This window comes from Lupinus angustifolius, chromosome LG10 (assembly GCF_001865875.1).
Source record: "Lupinus angustifolius cultivar Tanjil chromosome LG10, LupAngTanjil_v1.0, whole genome shotgun sequence".
NCBI classification, from domain to species: Eukaryota; Viridiplantae; Streptophyta; class Magnoliopsida; order Fabales; family Fabaceae; genus Lupinus; species Lupinus angustifolius.
This window is the reverse complement of record NC_032018.1, coordinates 15,827,515-15,846,237: the sequence shown is the minus strand read 5'-3', so window position 1 is coordinate 15,846,237 and position 18,723 is coordinate 15,827,515. Positions and strand designations below refer to the sequence as shown.

The 18,723-nt window shown below is 36.5% G+C and overlaps 2 protein-coding genes across 2 annotated transcripts; one reads left to right on the top strand and one right to left on the bottom strand.

The window, feature by feature from the left end:
* Positions 4,886–12,795, top strand: LOC109358398 (protein TPLATE). The gene is made up of 7 exons (XM_019602598.1): positions 4,886–6,089; positions 6,681–7,277; positions 8,180–8,541; positions 8,863–9,166; positions 9,831–9,953; positions 11,311–11,766; positions 12,064–12,795. Exons 1-7 carry the CDS (start codon positions 4,962–4,964, stop codon positions 12,574–12,576), a joined length of 3,483 nt encoding a protein of 1,160 aa, XP_019458143.1. The 5' UTR covers positions 4,886–4,961; the 3' UTR covers positions 12,577–12,795.
* Positions 13,460–18,593, bottom strand: LOC109358853 (ankyrin-3). The gene is made up of 4 exons (XM_019603334.1): positions 18,178–18,593; positions 16,222–16,497; positions 15,509–15,646; positions 13,460–15,183 (listed from the first exon to the last, which is right to left on the bottom strand). Exons 1-4 carry the CDS (start codon positions 18,475–18,477, stop codon positions 13,621–13,623), a joined length of 2,277 nt encoding a protein of 758 aa, XP_019458879.1. The 5' UTR covers positions 18,478–18,593; the 3' UTR covers positions 13,460–13,620.

Sequence of the window (18,723 nt, the reverse complement as noted above, 5' to 3'; positions counted from 1 at the left end):
AGGGAGTGGCTCCATACTGACTTCGAGAAAGCGGCAATATGCTCATCAGAACCTGCGATTAGCATCCCGTACTGCCCATGATGGCTTAGTCTCTCTCGCAATATCTTTCCCGATTGCTCTTTCTATAGGCTTTATCACAAAGAAAAACTGTTGACAAGCAAACAAGTATATAGATTGATCAAGGCTCTGTTTATTTTACATAACCTTGAACATAAATACATGTTCAAGGAATCGAAAAAGTTCTTCCTTCTTGTAAATATGCATTGGGAAACATGTGTAATGTTGAAAATTGGAAAAATCCAAACCAAACAGGGTATAATACAATATTGATTGTTAAGTGTTAACCCAAAGATAAGAAGCAAGTACATAAAATGCAATGTTTAGACTTCAGAGCTTACTTGTAGTGCAAATATGAGAGGAATAAAGATCTTTCCTTTCTCATTAGGATTTAGCCCATCAATCAACTTCTGGTCAACAAAAATAGACTTGCTGCCACTCACGACTACTTCTGTGATTGCTTGTACCAGATTAGGAATCCAAGCAGTTCCATTGGGGAGAATCTGCCATTAAAAACCCGACTTCGCATGTCAGCCAAAAACGAGGAAAAGCTACATAACGAATGAAACAAAAAAACGACAGTAAGTGTCGACCTTTTCACCACTCTCATTCTTGTTACATCTGCCACTGTTCTCAACCAAAATGCTTGGAATGCTAGAAGCCTGCAAGAAAAGACAGGGAACTGAAAATTAACTACGCTATAAAACAGCCAGAATGATAGTGAAAAAAATATATCAACACATGTATGATTTAAACATTTGTAAATGGTCGAAGAAAGATAAGATTCCAGAAATAGAGTCAAATAATTGAAAGACAGCAAAAGGTTGAAGTGATGAACTACTAAAAAACAAGATAGATAGCTTAAGTAAGAGTTGAGACATAAACTCATTTTCACATGGCATATAGGTTACAGAATACATTCAAAGAATTTGAATATATCCAAAGCATGCAGCTTTAACAAGTAAGGTAATTCAAATCTTCCTTACCCTAAGCTAATTGTATAACAATTATTTACTTATGTTCCCGAAAACAACCTCTCCGCTTGCAGGGGTAAGGCTCCGAACATCTACCCTCCCCAGACCCCACTAAGTGGTAGCCTCGTGCATTGGGCTTCCCTTTTTATTTACTTATGTTCTTCACATATTTGAGTGAGAAAGCAAACATTTACGTGTGGTTTGAGGTTGAAAAGTTGCAAAACATACCAGTTTGTCACCTTTCTTCAACCGAGCACCTTGATGAACAGCTTTTAGAAGTGCCTCGGATCTTTTGGAAACAAACTCATCATAAGGTAATCCATCTGGCGGTGAAAGCTGAGCGTGTGTAAGAACTATTAGAGCCCTGTTCCATATTTCTTTGCCAAAACTATCGGTTATAGCTCTGACAACCATCTTATCCAGTTCATCCACTCTATAAGTATCCAAACGGTCCACGTAAAGCAGAATGTCTATGGTCTTGTTCAGAAGGAAACTACTTGAACAACCACCGAAATTCCAATCACAAGCAAGTGAAGAGAAAGGCTAAGAAAGATGATATAGAAACATATTTCGAAAATATTAGAAATTATAATCATTTGAAGCATGACGTACTGTTTGATCAACTCCAGTGCCTGGTTGTTGATGCATCCCCCTTCTATGATCCCGGGAGTGTCAATGACGTTTAACGTAAATTCTGCCCTTGAGCGTGATACCATTACAGGTCTTAGTCCTTCCGCCTACCGAAACAAAGGCCGTTAATTGATTTAACATTAGATGCAGCATTTAACATACTCACTGATCCATTGCAGGAAAACGGAATATGTACCTGAAAGGGATTAATAACAACAGCTCTTTCTCCTATGATTGAATTTACCGTTGAAGATTTTCCAACACCGCATTTTCCCATCACAAGTATTGTTAACTTGTCCACATTCTAAGCCGATATACAGAATATAAAAACTAATAAATAAAACAACAAATGTATATATATATATATCCCTAATTCATGCTGAAAACATATATGCAATTATACACATGCACACTTTGTATAAGAAATATAAATGTGTGTATCTGAAAGCAAAAAAAAAAGAACCTCCTCCTTTAGTCTTCCCAACAATTCAAGCAATTTAGTCTGAGTTTCTGGCGGAAATGTGTTGAAGCCCACCCACTCTCGGGTTATCGGGGATGTCATGATTCGACTCTCGCCCTAATCCAAAAACAAATAGGAAAAGTAAACACAAAAGCACAAGTACAACATAAACAACCAAAACCTTTTCTCACTAAGTCCAGTCAGCTACACGAATCAGACGACATTAAACCATTAGAAAAACTATTTACCCATAAATCCTTTCTTGGTGTCTCTCTACCTCTAACTATCGGACTACCCTCTATCTGATTTACGGACTTCCCACTAGGTGGAGTCGGCTACATCAATCAAACACCTAACACGAAATTCTACCATGTAATTAACTAAGTTAACATTAACCCCAATATTTAGTTTCCCCTCTTTTTCCATGTCGGTGACAATTTACATAGCATAACAATGGAAGCAATAGTAACAGAACTTCACATAAGGGATAACAAAGTTTTGAACTTCACATAAGAAACATCATTGACCTCAAAAAAGGATTATAAAAACACAACAGAACCATATGTAATAACCAAACATTTAGGGTCTGTTTGCGAGTTGGTTTTCGGAGACTTCCGAGATCGGAATCGGAAACAGACCCTTAATGAAACCTTAATTATACAATACTTTAAAGAGAGGGAGAAAGTTGACCTTGTGAAAGTATCGATTATAGGTTGGGAATGTGAGGAATTGGTGCGAGGGTTTTTGGGAGAAAGATTTTGGTGTAAGGTTTTGGAATATGATAGAGACCACTATATATGGGGAAGAAAAAATGTAAAGGACGTAAATAAAAGTAAGAGTAAGTTAAAAAAACTCGAGTGATTCATCTACTCGCTGATTTAAAACATTCGAAATTATAATTTTTTTGAGTTGGTGTTTGCGGCAATCGAATTCTTAATCTTAAGAATCCAGTAGGATTTTATATCACTAGATTAACGTATTTGTTCAAAATTATAATTTGATCTCTTTTATCAATTGAAAGACAAATTCACCTATAATAAAAATAAAAATGATTAATTATTCATATTTGAATTAAGAGATATCTTTGGTTTAACAAAATTAATCTCTTGCATAAGAAAATCTCATTTGAGATGTACAAATTATTAAAATTGAGTTCTGTTTTATTAACAACATTTATTTGATTGGAATATTAGAATAGATGAAAGTGTCTCAAAGTCATGGTAAATGACAAAATATTAGGGGAGAAATGGAGGAACAATTTTTACCAATTATTCAATGAGGATATATTTCTTATTTACTTGTAAAATAAATATGAAAGTTGAAGATCAAAAAATTATATATTTTAATGTAAATTTTGGAAGTTAGGGTGAAATAAGCTTTGAAAAAATTAAAAATGATAAAGTGGTTTGATCAAATAATATATTTGATGAGATCTAGAAAGTTTTAGGAGAGAGGAACATTAGTTATTTTGTAATGTTGTTTAATGGTATCACGGGTCTAATAAGATATCATATGAATAAGAATGAAAGATAAACATTTTAGTCCTAACTTAAAAGAATAATGACAACAAACAAATCGTGCAACTATATAAGGTTAAACTCACGAGTCATACTGTAAATGTATGAGAGATGATAATTGAGTAAAGGTTGAGACAACCTATACATGACAATGAAAATCAAATTGATTTTATATCGATGAGGTTGATCATGGATGTTATATACTTGTTGCGGTGATCAATGGAGAGATACTAGGAAACTAAATGGAGAGAAAGCGTGTGATTAGATGCTTGGAGAGCCTTTGTGGAAAACTCTGAAAATAAAGGTGTTCGAATTGGCTACATTTGAGCATTTAAAGATACATGTGACGATGTCGAGACCAACGTGAGAAATATAAGATAAGGTATCAGAAACTTTCTTATTATCATAACACTATATCAATGATCAATATTGAGCTTCTACTTATTCACATTGTTTCAAATATGTTCACTAGACATGTCAAGAATTGGCATCACAATGCATGCTTTTTGCGGAAGATATTGACTTAACAAGAGACTAGAGGGGAGAATTAAATGTGAAACTAGAAATGTAGAGATAAAAGTTAGAAGTACCCTCCATCTAAATTAACTAAGACAAAGTATATGGAGCATAAATTTAGTAATAATTGAACAAACCCTTTTATAAAGGTAAATCATACAAGACGGCGATGAAATTGGTAGAGATGGAAACCATAGAATTCAAGCGGGTTTGATGAAATGACGAAAATGTTTTAGATATTATATATGATACAAATGTACTGCTTAAGCTTAAGAGAAAAAATTAGGCACAACTATATGACTTTAAGTTAAGCAGCAAAATATTAAGAGTATAAAACATGTAGTACAAATACGAATATGGTGTTGGATGGGTGAGTGTACTTGACATTGATATCATTAGAAATGAACGTATGCGAAATAAAGTTTGAGTAACTTCCATTATAGAAAAGACACTAGAATCACATCTTATGTGATTTGGACATATACGAAAAAGATAAATAGAAGTCCCAAGTAGATTAAATGAAGGTTAATTTAATTCTTGGAGCAAGAGAAATATCAACAAAAATTATAGGCAAAACGATTAAGATAAATTTAAAAATCAATGATTAATTAATGAACATAGAACATTGTGACGTTTAATTCATATACCTACATCAACTAAGAAGAAGTTTAAGACTCAACTATTATTCCTTTCCTATACTGTCACTATATTATTCACTATTATTTTCTCGATCATAATTGACACTTTCCAAATAACAAATAAGTATTGTGAGTAACTCAGATTTGAATCTGAAGTTGAGTTTCCAAAATGGACATTCTCTTTGCTCAGATCCAAGCTGATCTCCGTTCCAACGACGCCCTCCGTCAATCCGGCGCCATTCTCCAAGCTCTCCAACAATCCGCCGCCGGCCGTGACATCTCCGTCATCGCTAAATCCGCCGTCGAAGAAATCGTCGCCGCTCCTGCCTCCGCCGTCTGCAAGAAACTCGCCTTCGACCTCATCCGTTCCACTCGTCTCACTCCTGACCTATGGGACACCGTTTGCTCCGGCATCCGTAACGACTTCCATTTTCCTGATCCCGATGTCACCGCCGCCGCCGTCTCCATCCTCGCCGCGATTCCGTCGTACCGTTTATCGAAGCTTATTACTGATTGCAATAAAGAGATCTCTGATTGCTTCGATTCCCCTAGCGATAATCTTCGATTCTCTATTACTGAAACCCTAGGTTGTGTTCTCGCTCGCGATGACCTCGTCACGCTTTGTGAGAACAATGTCAGTCTTCTCGATCGTGTGTCCACGTGGTGGGCTCGCATCGGGGTTAATATGCTTGACCGGTCTGATGCGGTTGCGAAGGTGGCGTTTGAATCCGTCGGGCGACTCTTCCAGGAATTCAATTCCAAGAGAATGAGTCGCCTGGCTGGGGATAAGCTCGTGGATAGCGAGAATTCACTTGCGATCCGGTCCAATTGGGTCTCGTCGATGGTGGATTTTGTTTGGAAGAAGCGAAGCGCGCTTATGGCAAGGTCGCTGATCTTGCCTGTGGAGAATTTCAGGGCTACTGTGTTTCCGGTGGTTTACTCAGTGAAGGCTGTGGCTTCGGGTAGTGTGGAGGTTATCCGGAAGCTTTCGAAGTCTTCTGGTGGGAGTGTGAGTAATGTTCAGGTTGATTCCAATGCTGAGAAGCTGGTTGGGGTTTCGGATGTGGTGACACACTTGGCACCTTTCTTGGTTTCGTCGTTGGAACCGGCTTTGATTTATGAAGTAGGGATTAATATGTTGTATCTGGCTGATGTGCCTGGAGGGAAGCCTGAATGGGCATCACAATCAATCATCGCGGTTCTCACGCTGTGGGATAGGCAGGAGTTTGCTTCTGCTAGAGAAAGTATAGTCAGGGCTGTTGTTACTAATCTTCATCTCCTTGATCTTCACATGCAGGTAATACCTTTTTTCCTTTTGTCCAATGTAGTTTACTTATATCAATGGATTCGAGAACACTTTGAGATAGCATCTGGTTGATGTGTTAGAACATAATATAAGATAACATTTGAGTTCTATTCTATGTTTGGTAAATTTTATAAGTAGAATTGTAGAATATAACAGGACATGTGGTTAAAAAATGGGATATTTTGGATCTTCAGAAGAGGTGAAAACAAAGAACAAAATAGAAACATTTCATTACATTTCGTTCCATACTGTTATGTTTGTACGCCAAATGCTACTCTATGCTTATCCTAATAGATAAAGTCCTACCGTAGAATCAGAAGTTCACTAGTTATTGTTCTTATTGATGGAGCCTCTAATAGATAGACTTTTAGTTTCTGATCTTTATGTTATATTTATGACTTAAAAACCGTCAAAGTTTGACGTGTTGTTGCCTTTTATATTTAAACTTTAAATTGTGTTTAATACTTTTGGTCTGTATCATGTGATACTGAATCATATAAATACAACCTTAGATGTTTAGCAAGATAAAGTTGATTGTGCTTGATATAGCAATCCTTATTATCTATAAATGGCTGCCTGTAGGTATCATTGTTCAAGAGGCTACTTTCGATGGTGAGAAACCTGAGAGCAGAATCAGATCGCATGTATGCTTTAGCATGTATATGTAGAACAGCTCTTTGTGTTGACCTATTTGCCAAGGAAAGTGTTCGAAGAGGGCAGAAACCTCTTCCTGGAACTGATATTGCTTCTCTTTTTGAGGATGCAAGGGTAAATGATGATCTTAATAGCATTACAAGTAAAAGCTTATTTAGGGAGGAGTTAGTTGCATCACTCGTGGAAAGTTGCTTTCAGTTGTCTCTGCCTTTGCCTGAACAAATAAACACAGGCATGGAGAGCAGGGTCATTGGAGCTTTGGCTTATGGAACTGGTTATGGTGCATTAAATTGGACGGAACCTGCTTTGGAAGTGGTGGAGGTCTGTCGGCCTTGTGTTAAATGGGATTGTGATGGCCGAACCTATGCGATTGATTGCTATTTAAAGTTGCTTGTTAGGCTATGTTACATATATGATACAAGGGGTGGTGTAAAAAGAGTCAAAGATGGAGCTTCGCAGGACCAAATTTTGAATGAGACTAGATTGCAAAACTTGCAACGCGATCTTGTAAAGGACTTACATGAGGTATACAAACTTTCATACCTGAAATTCAGTACTGCTTCTGTCTAATGGTTTCTTATTCTGACAATTGAATGTATGTTAGCTTTGTATTGTCCTAGCAATGATTTTATTATTATTGAACTATTTTTAAGGGTAAATTTATAAGAAAAACCCTCCTACCTTATTCCACGTATAATTTACCTCTCAAGCATTCCATTGCAGCACTTTAAATGAAGTTAACATCACAACAGTGCCTATCATGTATCTATAATCCAATGAGAAATAAATCTCTGTGTATTTGGTTTCAGTTCACAAACATGCTTTGCGTATGTTTCTTCATGGTGTGCTTCTATGATACAAGTTGGTGAGCTTAATATTATGATACTAATTGTTTTTTATTACCAGTTGATTTATTAATAAAAAATGCAATGTTGAGATTAACAAATGATAAAAAATCAAATGGAAATGCAAAATGCAAAAGTCAAACTTACCCTCTTTGTCTTACCCAACTCCAACTCTACCCAATCTCCGTCAACCACATTTTCTGGCGTCTGCTATGCCACTACCCCATCGCATTCTCCCTCTTCTCCACTACCCCATGCCAACTTAGTATTTGCTTTCTCTAACTTGGTTCAAATGGAGATTGATCCAATTATAGGAGATTTAACACCAACACTTAATTAGAAAGGTACCGGGTTAGACAAATATGACAAGTCATGAAGGTTCACAGACAAGTGTGACGACACAAGAGTGAAGATTTGCTTAGCGAAGGGTGTACACAATGGAGAAACAACAAATATAATCAAGATGTACAGGGACAGGAATATAATCACTAAAAGGGGGGCTTTAAAATGTGTTTGTCTTAAATATAATCACTAATGAATGCATTTTTCTCACACACTTTCTCTTGCTTGTTAATGTAACAGGTGAATACCCCAAGAATATTGGCTCGTCTTATTTGGGCTATTACAGAGCACATAGATATAGAAGGATTGGATCCACTCCTAGCAGATGACCCAGAGGATCCTCTTAATGTCATCATTTCAAATATTCACAAGGTCCTGTTCAATGTTGATTCAACTGCAGAAACAACAAATAGAGTTCAAGATGTACAGGCAGTTCTTATATCAGCTCAACGGCTGGGGTCGCGCCACCCTAGGGCTGGGCAGTTACTTATGAAAGAGCTTGAAGACTTTAGGACAAATGCATTGGCTGATTCTGTCAGCAAGCATCAATGTCGTTTGATATTGCAAAGAATCAAATATGCTTCAAGTCATCAAGAGAGTAGGTGCGGATATTGTGCATATTTATATTCGTAACTGCTGGTGTTATCAATCTAGTGATTCCACATATTCACTGATCCTTATCTCGTTTTTATGTTTCTTCGATTCATTATTTCTTTCCTTTTGAGTAATGAGTAATCCATTAATTAAAGTTTGTTGTTTATGATCATGGAATTTTATTGTCATAACGTTCTTGCCAATTTCTTCCTTCTACAGAAAATATTGGTGCATAGTAGCCATTTCTTATGTTAATATTCTTCTACGATATTTGTCAAATCATAATTTAAAGTATTATGATAAGATAGTATCTGTTTTTTTCTTTTCAGGTGGGCGGGGGTTACAGCAGCCAGAGGGGATTACCCATTTAGCCACCACAAATTAACTGTTCAGTTTTATGAAGCATCTGCTGCGCAGGATAGAAAGTTGGAAGGACTGGTTCACAAAGCTATTTTAGAGCTCTGGAGACCTGACCCCAGCGAACTAACCCTTTTGCTGACACAAGGAGTTAATTCTACTTCACTGAAGGTTCCTCCTACAGCAATTACTTTGACTGGAAGCAGTGATCCCTGCTACGTTGAAGGTTATCATTTAGCAGATTCAAGTGATGGCAGGATCACTCTGCATTTAAAGGTCAAAGCCTCTTCATTCAATTCCTTCTTGCTCAATTATGTAGAGTTTGCTTATGATATTTCTAACATTTAAGCAGGGTATTTGCATAGACAATGTTGTATTCATCATATTATTTCCGTCTGTGAAGTACTTACCACTTGACGTAAAGCAAAGTCACTTGAAAATGTGGTAGACCATGATATCTATTATTTTAAGATCCATGTCATGTTGCACAACTATTATTTCTATGATTACAACCTCCAATTTTTTTTATGATAGAACAGAATCATGGAAATATTCGGAGTTTGTCTTTGGGAAATCTAATGTTCCTATGTATTGGTGAAGAAGTTGCATTAGTGTTTTAATAGTATTCTGATAAAAAAAGAGATTACTAATTTAAAGAGTAATTTATATTTGATGATCATATCTTGGCATGCAGTAATTTCCAAAATTGGATTCATGGTTTCTGAGAAGAAATTATTTAGTTAATCATTACTGCTTTAGACATTTTTCTATATTTCATTAATGAAGAGATTATAATGCAGTGCTAGAATTGCTAAATAGTATAGTGTACCATCAAATCATATGGATGAACATTATTGTTTGTTTTTGGCTCAAGTTTGTATGAAAATGCTATGGTCTCTGTTTCCGTGTTTCTCATCAACTATGAATGGAAATGCTTCAGGTCTTAAACTTGACTGAGCTTGAATTGAATCGGGTGGATGTACGTGTGGGATTATCAGGTGCATTATATTACATGGATGGTTCTTCTCAAGCAGTGAGGCAGTTGCGTAATCTTGTTTCACAGGTTGCTTCTCCTCTATAGTGCATATTCCATTCCAGTTTGAAATGTCTATTTAGCATTTGCATCTTCTCAGCTATTCTCCCACCTTTTTGTTTTACATATGTCGAAACTTTAGATGGGTATTTCTGTACTTGTGACTTATCTCATGCTTCAGCTAGGTTTAGTCAGATATGTCAAATGGAAAGGTCTGATGAGCTGGGCTTATTTTGACTCTTTCAAATGAATTAAGCCTGGCTTCCTTAATTTGGGCTAACCATGTTTCATGGACAGCTTGATTTTTTCAGATCTATGTAAATATGGCTTGGCCGAAAGTTTTTTCCACGCTAAACAGAGTGACCCAACTGGCTTTTGACACCTGTAGATTTATTTTTCTTATTCATCAGAAATTTAACACTGACAAAGTTGAAGTTAGGAAGAGTTTACCTGCAGCTTGACCATTATAATAAAAAAAACAAAAAAAAAATTGGCATTAATATTTATGAAGGAGTCTTTTTGGGTTGGGACATATTGCTTATTGAAGAAAAAAGCATGACAAGAATGCTGACAAAATGATGTGATAAAGTACCCAGAAAAGCACAAAAGGGGGAAATGTGGCAACGATGCTACTCCGTTGAGTTATGAAAGTTTTACGAAAAGGATTTGATTAGTTTGAATTTTGTGAATCCAATCATTGAGATATCCGTCACCTTCATTGTATCCCCAAAATGCTGCTGTTTTTTAATATACAAAATGTTAGGAAGGGAGAGGGAGTCTTTTCTGTTCATAGAAAAATGTGTCCTTAAATTGCAAGGGAGACAGAAAATTAGGAGGGGCCTTGAGGTTATAACAAAGGTTGAAAGAGGTGATAACCTAAAAAGCATGGTACAAAATAACATAAAACAAGAACCAGAAAATGACATCCCCAGTGATCGTTGTTTTGTACTTTCTGTTTGGGAGGATTTCTCCTTTTTGGTAATTTTTTTTGAGGATTTCTTATACGCCCTCTAGTGGTTCTTTCCCTTGTTTTTATCTTCATAATTATAATCTTTCTATAAAAACAGTTCAGGTTGTCCCCTCTGAGCATAGTTTTGCATGTTGTCTATGAACATAAATTTGAAGTTATCTGTTCTTATTTTGTCTTATCTTCCTCTGTTGGCACTTGGCAGCCTTTCAGCCAGGTACTATTACCCATTAATTTGGGGTTTGAAACGTTGGACATTATTGTAAACTGTGCTTGATTATATTAATTTTTATGCCAATTATTCACTTTTGACTGTTGAATTTGACAAGATATGCATTGTCTTTTTACAAAATAGTTCTTCATATTCTATTTGAAACAGTTTCTTTATCCATGTTCCTGATTAAGTTATTTCCTTGTCAGGATCCAGTACCTTGCAGTGTGACAGTTGGTGTTTCCCATTTCGAAAGATGTGCCCTCTGGGTTCAAGTGTTGTATTACCCTTTCTATGGTAGTGGAGCTGTTGGAGACTATGAAGGTGACTACGCTGAAGAGGATCCTCAAATCATGAGACAGAAGAGAAGCTTAAGGCCTGAATTAGGTGAACCTGTGATTTTAAGATGTCAACCTTATAAGATCCCGTTGACTGAGCTTCTTTTGCCACACCAAATATCACCAGTTGAGTTTTTTCGACTGTGGCCCAGTTTGCCTGCTATTGTAGAATACACAGGTACGTATACATACGAAGGAAGTGGTTTTAAGGCTACTGCAGCTCAGCAGTATGGTGCTTCTCCTTTCTTAAGTGGACTGAAATCCTTGTCTTCCAAGCCATTCCACAAAGTATGCTCACATATTATCCGCACAGTGGCAGGATTTCAGGTACAAATTTGTTATCTTTTTTCTTTTCGAAATGGTTAAGAGATATTTTTTGTGTCCCTTCCTCGGAAACCGCAGTATCACCCAGTCCTCTAAAAATTAGTATTTTAGTGGTTTGGCCATCCAATTCCTGTCCCTAGTATGCTTTTACTTTTATGAAACAGTAAAGATGTACCTAAAAGGCAAGAGAAAAGCCGACATAAAATAGGATGAAAAATAGCGATATGGATTATATGCGAGTTATTTGCCATTGTCACAAATGAATTTACTAACCTTTTCCACCTTCCTTTGCTGCAATAGTTGTGTTATGCTGCTAAAACTTGGCATGGTGGTTTCTTGGGCTTGATGATTTTTGGTGCCAGTGAAGTGAGTAGAAATGTGGACTTGGGTGATGAGACAACAACCATGATGTGCAAATTTGTCGTTAGAGCATCCGACGCATCTATAACTAAGGAGATTGGATCAGATCCTCAGGGCTGGTTAGATGACCTCACCGACGGCGGCGTGGAGTATATGCCTGAAGATGAAGTGAAAGTGGCTGCTGCAGAGAGGCTTCGGATATCAATGGAAAGAATAGCCTTATTGAAGGCAGCCCAACCACGTCCCAAAACCCCAAAATCTGATGATGAAGAAGAGGAAGACGAAGAAGATAACAAAAAGAAAGAGAAGGATGTTGATGGAGCCGATAAAAAGAAGGGACCTTCAACACTATCAAAATTAACTGCTGAGGAAGCTGAGCATCAAGCTCTTCAAGCAGCAGTGCTTCAGGAATGGCATATGGTCTGCAAGGACAGAAGCATTGAAATTAAGTAACTATTTTCCTTTTTCGGGTGTTCTTTTTCGTGGTTTGTCTGAGTATATTCCCTGTATTCCTCTGCTTTTGATTTTCCATATTATACCAATTAGGTAGAAGTTGAAATCTGCTGTAGAAACAATTGAGTTTATTCTTTGTATTCTCTTGTGCCTTTTTTCAAGAAAGTGCTTTGTACATGTACCGGCTTTTAATCTTGTTATTATTATCATATTATCATATATTTGAGCAATTTTCATGTTAGTCATAGTTTTTTCTTGGTGAAAATGTGTACAACTTAAGCATGTGCATACTTTGTGGACAAGCTTTGCATTATGGCATTCATCCCATGTTCTTTTCCCTAGTTGTTTATATCCTCTTGAAGCTATAACTAAAGTCATATATTTAAAGTCATATATTTTACAATCATTATGTTCTTGACTTGAACTAGTGCATGATTTCTTACTTTTTTCACTTGAACTATTTCATTACTCATTGGAACCATATTTGATTACATAGTCTCTCCATTTGGCATGAGCACCTATATAAAAACTCTTCGTTTTAGCATAAATTCTTCATCAAATACTATATCTCTATTTAACACCACTTTTCTAGAAACTCGATAAAAAACTTGAACCCCTTCACAACTTTAGAAAGTCTAACATTCAGTCTTAGACATCTGACTCTGCAAGAGCCTTATTCATTCTATCTAGAACATCATTATTAAATTGTGAATATTTATACTCCATATCCATAACATTGTCTGACCTCAAATACTACATTTTTTGTACTCTTTTATAATACTGTAACATATCCATAATTAAAATTAGTTTTCAAAAGCAACTAATCTTTGTAGTCTTTTAAAATTAGTTTTTATTTTTATACTTTTTATTATCCACATCAATGTAAGAGCATCAAATTATTTTCAGTTTCCTGAACCCTGTAAAAAAGAATGTACAACTATGAAGAGATCAAAACCTTAACAATAAAAATCATCTAAAATACTTCAAGATGAAGTATGATTCCAAATCCAGATATCTATACATCTTCCTATTAGCATATAGACACTAATGCTTACCCAAATTGATTTTCTGCTTCCCAAAAATAGCCACTTTGGTTACAAGTTTTATACCTCTCACCCAAAGCTCAGCAACTTCTAATCCTCCATCACATACAAAATGCACTTCCTTGTTCTTGTTAGTAAGCACTCTAAACATTCCGGGTTCATCGGCATCGCCTTTCTTGTACCTATTTCTACGTAATGTTGAGCTTGGTCCTAACTCTGCCTCACAACACATCACATTTCTCCGGCTTGATTTTCCCCAACACAGCACACCTGAAGGGTCCAACATCCTTAGTTGTTTCTTGTGTGGCTTGCCCTTCCCACCTTTGGTGTGCTTCTGAACACAGGCACCGCGAAATGCCAATTTACGAGCAAGTTCATCGAGGATAACAGCTTCTGCGTTGTTGTTTCCTGCTGCTGATTTCCTTGCAAGTAAAAGTGCAGTTTCCCCTCTAGCGTTTTTCACATTGCAATGAGCACCGTATGAAATTAGATGCTCACAAATGGATCCATGGCCTTCCCTTGCTGCTAACATGAGCGGAGTGTAGCCCTCCCCATCAGGGACATTCACATCATAACCTTTGCTAGTGAGCAATTTAACAGCACCCAAGTCGCCGCGCCGAGCTGCACAATGTAAAGCATAGAAGCCACTTGCGTTTCGATTGTCCCTTTCAAGTGCAAATTCAAGCATGACCTTTTCAAACATATCGGAGTTTTGGTTTAATTCAGACAGGGTTACTGCTGTTTCACCAGATTTATTGTACAGATTTACATCGGCTCCAGCATATACAAGCAATCGAAATGATTCCACGTGACCCTTTAGAGCAGTAAGCATAACAGCAGAGAAACCACTATCATCTTGATAGTCAAGATCAAATTCTCCAGATTCAATCACAGTTTTCAATGCTTCGGTATCTCCAGCCTGAGCTATGAACATTAAGGGGAGAAATGCAGAAGTATTGCTGGATTTCGGTATCTTACCTTCTCTAATTGTGTCCAGCACTGCTTGCTGAAAACCAAGTGACCACTTGTTTGACTCTGCGATTGAACTTGCAGATTGACCAGCAATATTCACCAAACCAAAATCAGCACCAGCCATTGCTAGTACTTTGAGGCACTCCTCTTGTTTGTATTTGGCACAGATCATCACAGAAGTGTCACCAGAGTTTGTTATAGAGTTCAACTCACAACCAAAATCAATAAGGCATTGAATAATTAATGGTAAGCCAAGACGAGATGCCATGTGTATAGGAAGGAACTCGGTCTTGCTTGTTGTTTTGACTGGGGATTCTGGATCAGCACCACATTCTAAGAGTGTCCTGACAGCCTCGACATTGCCACAGAGGATGGCATGGTGTAGAAGGGTTCTCCCACAGTGAGGAGTATTGGAGGATGCATGTTGCAAAAGCAAGCGCAGTATAGCACCACTTCTTTCAAAGTACTCAACTGCACACCAGGTGATGCCATAAGGTTCTCCCAACCCCGCACCCACACGAAGCTCTTCACCAGTTGAAATGTCCCACGACCAGGCTCCGAGCCTCACTTCAGAGTCTATCCTAGCACTGCTCTGTATTTCATTTGTAAGAAAAGCCTAGTGAGGCTCAATCGACATTAAGAATAAAATATTGACATTGAAAAGATATGCCAATATCAGCATAATATACTAATCAAATATTAAAGATTTAACCATGAAAGCCTTATTGAATTATTTCCTGCATAATTTATTAGAGCTTAATAGAAATTATCTGGAAAAAAATACAAGAAGTTATATAAGCAATAGTTAAAATATTTGGTTGCAGATTCAGGGACAGGGAGGATGTGAAATATTCTAATGCATAAATCAAATTATAATGATAGTCAAAGGTTTGAAGGGAGGCTAGGTAAAAGATTACCTGCAGTAGCAAACCAACAACAGGGACCTGCCTATGAATTACAGCTGCAACAAGAGGAGTACAATCCACATTTGTGTGGAGAGAAGGCTTAAGTGACTGTAAAAGTACACGGTCTGTCGCATTTGCATCAACACCACACTGCAATTGACAAAATAATTATCAGTTTAGCATATTCAATCAAGTATTTACCATAAACGCTGAGTTAAAAGTACCAAAAAGAAAAGGGAGTACCATCATAGTTTTGTTTAACTTCTGATGGAAGCTAAACATTAAAGTGGAACTTGTCTCAGAATGTTATGTATATGTCAGGTGTACCCTAGGAAGAAGAGTTTAACTTCTTAATAACCAGATAATACTGACCAAAACAACTGCAGATGCTACTCATCTATGAATCTGTTCAGGGGGTCCAATTAAGTTTAGTGCAACAAACTAAAAACTCAACAAACCCTATGAATTCACACTAATTCAGCCCAACTCAGTTTCACAAACTAAAATCTCAACAAACCCTATGAATTCACACTATTTTTTACACCCTCGTAATGATGTATAAATTTATGATTAATCACATGTGTTAGATGGTTAATTAAACGACAAGTTAACCATCCAGTTCACATATTTAACCAAACAAGATGTAAAAACTTGTTTTAGATGATAACTTTTGAGAATGAAACCTTCAAGAAATCCCTAGAACTATGCTTCTGCAGAACAACTACCTTTATGAGTGTCTGAATCACATCTACAAACCCCCTACAGCATGCGGTCATGAGAGCATGTACTGTGATATGAGGTCGGATCAAATCAGAGCTCATGAGTAGTTCTGCACACCCTGCTTGTCCATGGCAGCTTGCCTCCAAAAGAGCCTCCTCACATGCTGGCTGTGATGCTCCTGCTTTAAGTAAGATCTCAAGAATATTAAGGTGGCCTTCTCTCACTGCCACAGTTGTTGCAAAGCCTCTGAAGAGCTTTTGGTTTACATCAGCTCCAATACTCTGTCATTTTAAGAAAGAAAATCAACCATTTTTAGTACTACCTTACAGTTCATAATCATAATTGTGACAAAACTTTGGTGGGGCAAAATCACAATGGAAGTTAACAAAATCAATGAAATAAATATAAAAGCCAGATAAGTAAACCACAAGATTTTTTTTCCATTTTTGGTGGGGCAATGGGAGGAGAGATGCATCATGTGTAATTCGGGTTAAAGATTTAAATTTTCCATTTTTATACACCTTTTATAAAATCCAATTGTACATTTTTTGTTCACCCTAAACTGAACTCCTAACTCCCAGTTTCCTCTACTGAATTAATAAAAAATATAAAAAAGACCTACCAGTTATTACTAACAACATAAGTAAGCCTAGATTTATTTTGCTAGAGGAGTTTTTTACCTTTTTTTCCTCCTGTTTGAATGGGAGGTTGCCATTACAAGCTTTTATTTATTTCCAAACGAATAAAGAACAGGTGCATTCATTATCCATCATATACCTTAAAAATAAATGATTTTAAAAGTCTTCTGCGATGCATATATCCATTTTCCTTTATGCTTAAAAAACCCCAAAACTACTAACCAAAAAAAATTAAACCAAAACTATGCAGCTTCTTTAATTCTACATCAATAGATAAAATGACAAATTGAGGAGAATATAGAATTTTTAATTCAATATTTCTATGCGTATGCTATGGCGAGGTAAACAGAATGATATTAACGTGAAGGAGAGAAAGGTGGGGTTGTGGGGACCAAACACCGGGAAATTACTAAGACGAAAAATCATGAACGGCTCAAAAATTCAAATTCTGACCTACTTTAGATTTCATTATTCCATTTTTGATCTATATAACCGACTCCCCATAATAAAGATTAGGAGTCCTGTTAAATGAGAAAAAGATGTATACCTAGTATAAAGGTGAATGATGTACCGACCATGTATAAATTTTTATACTTTCAATCCACCTATATTACACTCTTGTTAAATTAGACATTACTTTTTCTTTGTCCCGTAACCTTTTTTTGTTACAATTAAAACTATCCTTAACAGTTTTTACGAGAGAATCACATAATCTTAATTTCATAAAAATTCAAATTAGTAGTAGAATATCTTAAATATAAGTCGAAATAATAAATAGAGTATAATATGATCACAAAAATTAGATTAGTAATGAAAAGTACTAAAAAAAAGAGTAACACGCATTTAATATCTTTGTACCATTTTGGTTCTCCAATTTTCCAGTTACAGGCAAAAACTTCACTATTTTTATCATTTCATGTACTCAAATAATGATCTTCTAACATTAGAGAGCAAAAACCACTTTCAAATTCGAGTTCAACAATGTTAGTTTTCAATGATATATCTTCTGGTATACGAATATAAGTTGTCTCTTCAAGCCATATATCATATTTAATTATTAATTATTTTCTATGAAAATATTTCTAAAACAACATAAAACACTACACATGTCATGAGTTATTTCTCGTATGAGGAGTTTATTCTCTAAAATTAAATTAAAATCAATAACAAATTGGAAACACACATTCGGAAAAAAAAAAAGAAACATGAAATGCACTTGAACCTTGAAATCAGAGAAAACCGAAAAGAAAACCAATAACACAGTTCAAAAGTTTCCAAAACTAATTTCATCGATCTGAACAATGAAGAGCGTTGTTTCATTACCAGTAACTTTCTAACAAGGTTCGCGTTTCCGGCATGAACCGCGAGGAACAGAGGCGTGACGTCAGTGACGAATTCCTGAAACTGGACGCAAACTTGTGTAGCGGTTTCATTGAAGAGGACGAGATCGGTGTTCCTAGTTTTCAACGTGACGGCGCCGGAAAAGTTAACGTCGACGGAGGGATCGGAAATGCAGTGGAAGACGGAGGTGAGATCGCCGGAGTGAGAAGCTTGTAGAAGGAGCTGTGAGACGTGAGATTCGTAGTCCACCGGGAACACCTGCTTGGCGGAGAACACCGTCATTTTGCGGCGGAGATTTGAGTAGTGTAGCGGTTATCACTTATCAGAGTGTGAAGGTGAAGTGCACGCGCCACAAACACAGAACTGAAACTTGAAATAAGTGAGCGCCAGAGAAAAGAGAAAGGGGACATATTTATATTATTGGAATGAAATTTCACCTCAACTTATATTTCATTTTTTTATTGTAAAGTCTTGACAATTTTATAGGATAATCTTGATGATTAATTTGAGTTTTAAGAAAATGTAAGA

Coding starts and splice junctions, on each gene's coding strand:
- LOC109358398 (XM_019602598.1), top strand. CDS start 4,962: ATGGACATTCTCTTTGCTCAGATCCAAGCTGATCTCCGTTCCAACGAC. Junction 8,542..8,862: donor TCAAGTCATCAAGAGAGTAG/GTGCGGATATTG, acceptor TTTTCTTTTCAG/GTGGGCGGGGGTTACAGCAG. Junction 9,167..9,830: donor GGATCACTCTGCATTTAAAG/GTCAAAGCCTCT, acceptor GAAATGCTTCAG/GTCTTAAACTTGACTGAGCT.
- LOC109358853 (XM_019603334.1), bottom strand. CDS start 18,477: ATGACGGTGTTCTCCGCCAAGCAGGTGTTCCCGGTGGACTACGAATCT. Junction 15,647..16,221: donor TGATTCAGACACTCATAAAG/GTAGTTGTTCTG, acceptor TGTCAATTGCAG/TGTGGTGTTGATGCAAATGC. Junction 15,184..15,508: donor TTGTTGGTTTGCTACTGCAG/GTAATCTTTTAC, acceptor AATGAAATACAG/AGCAGTGCTAGGATAGACTC.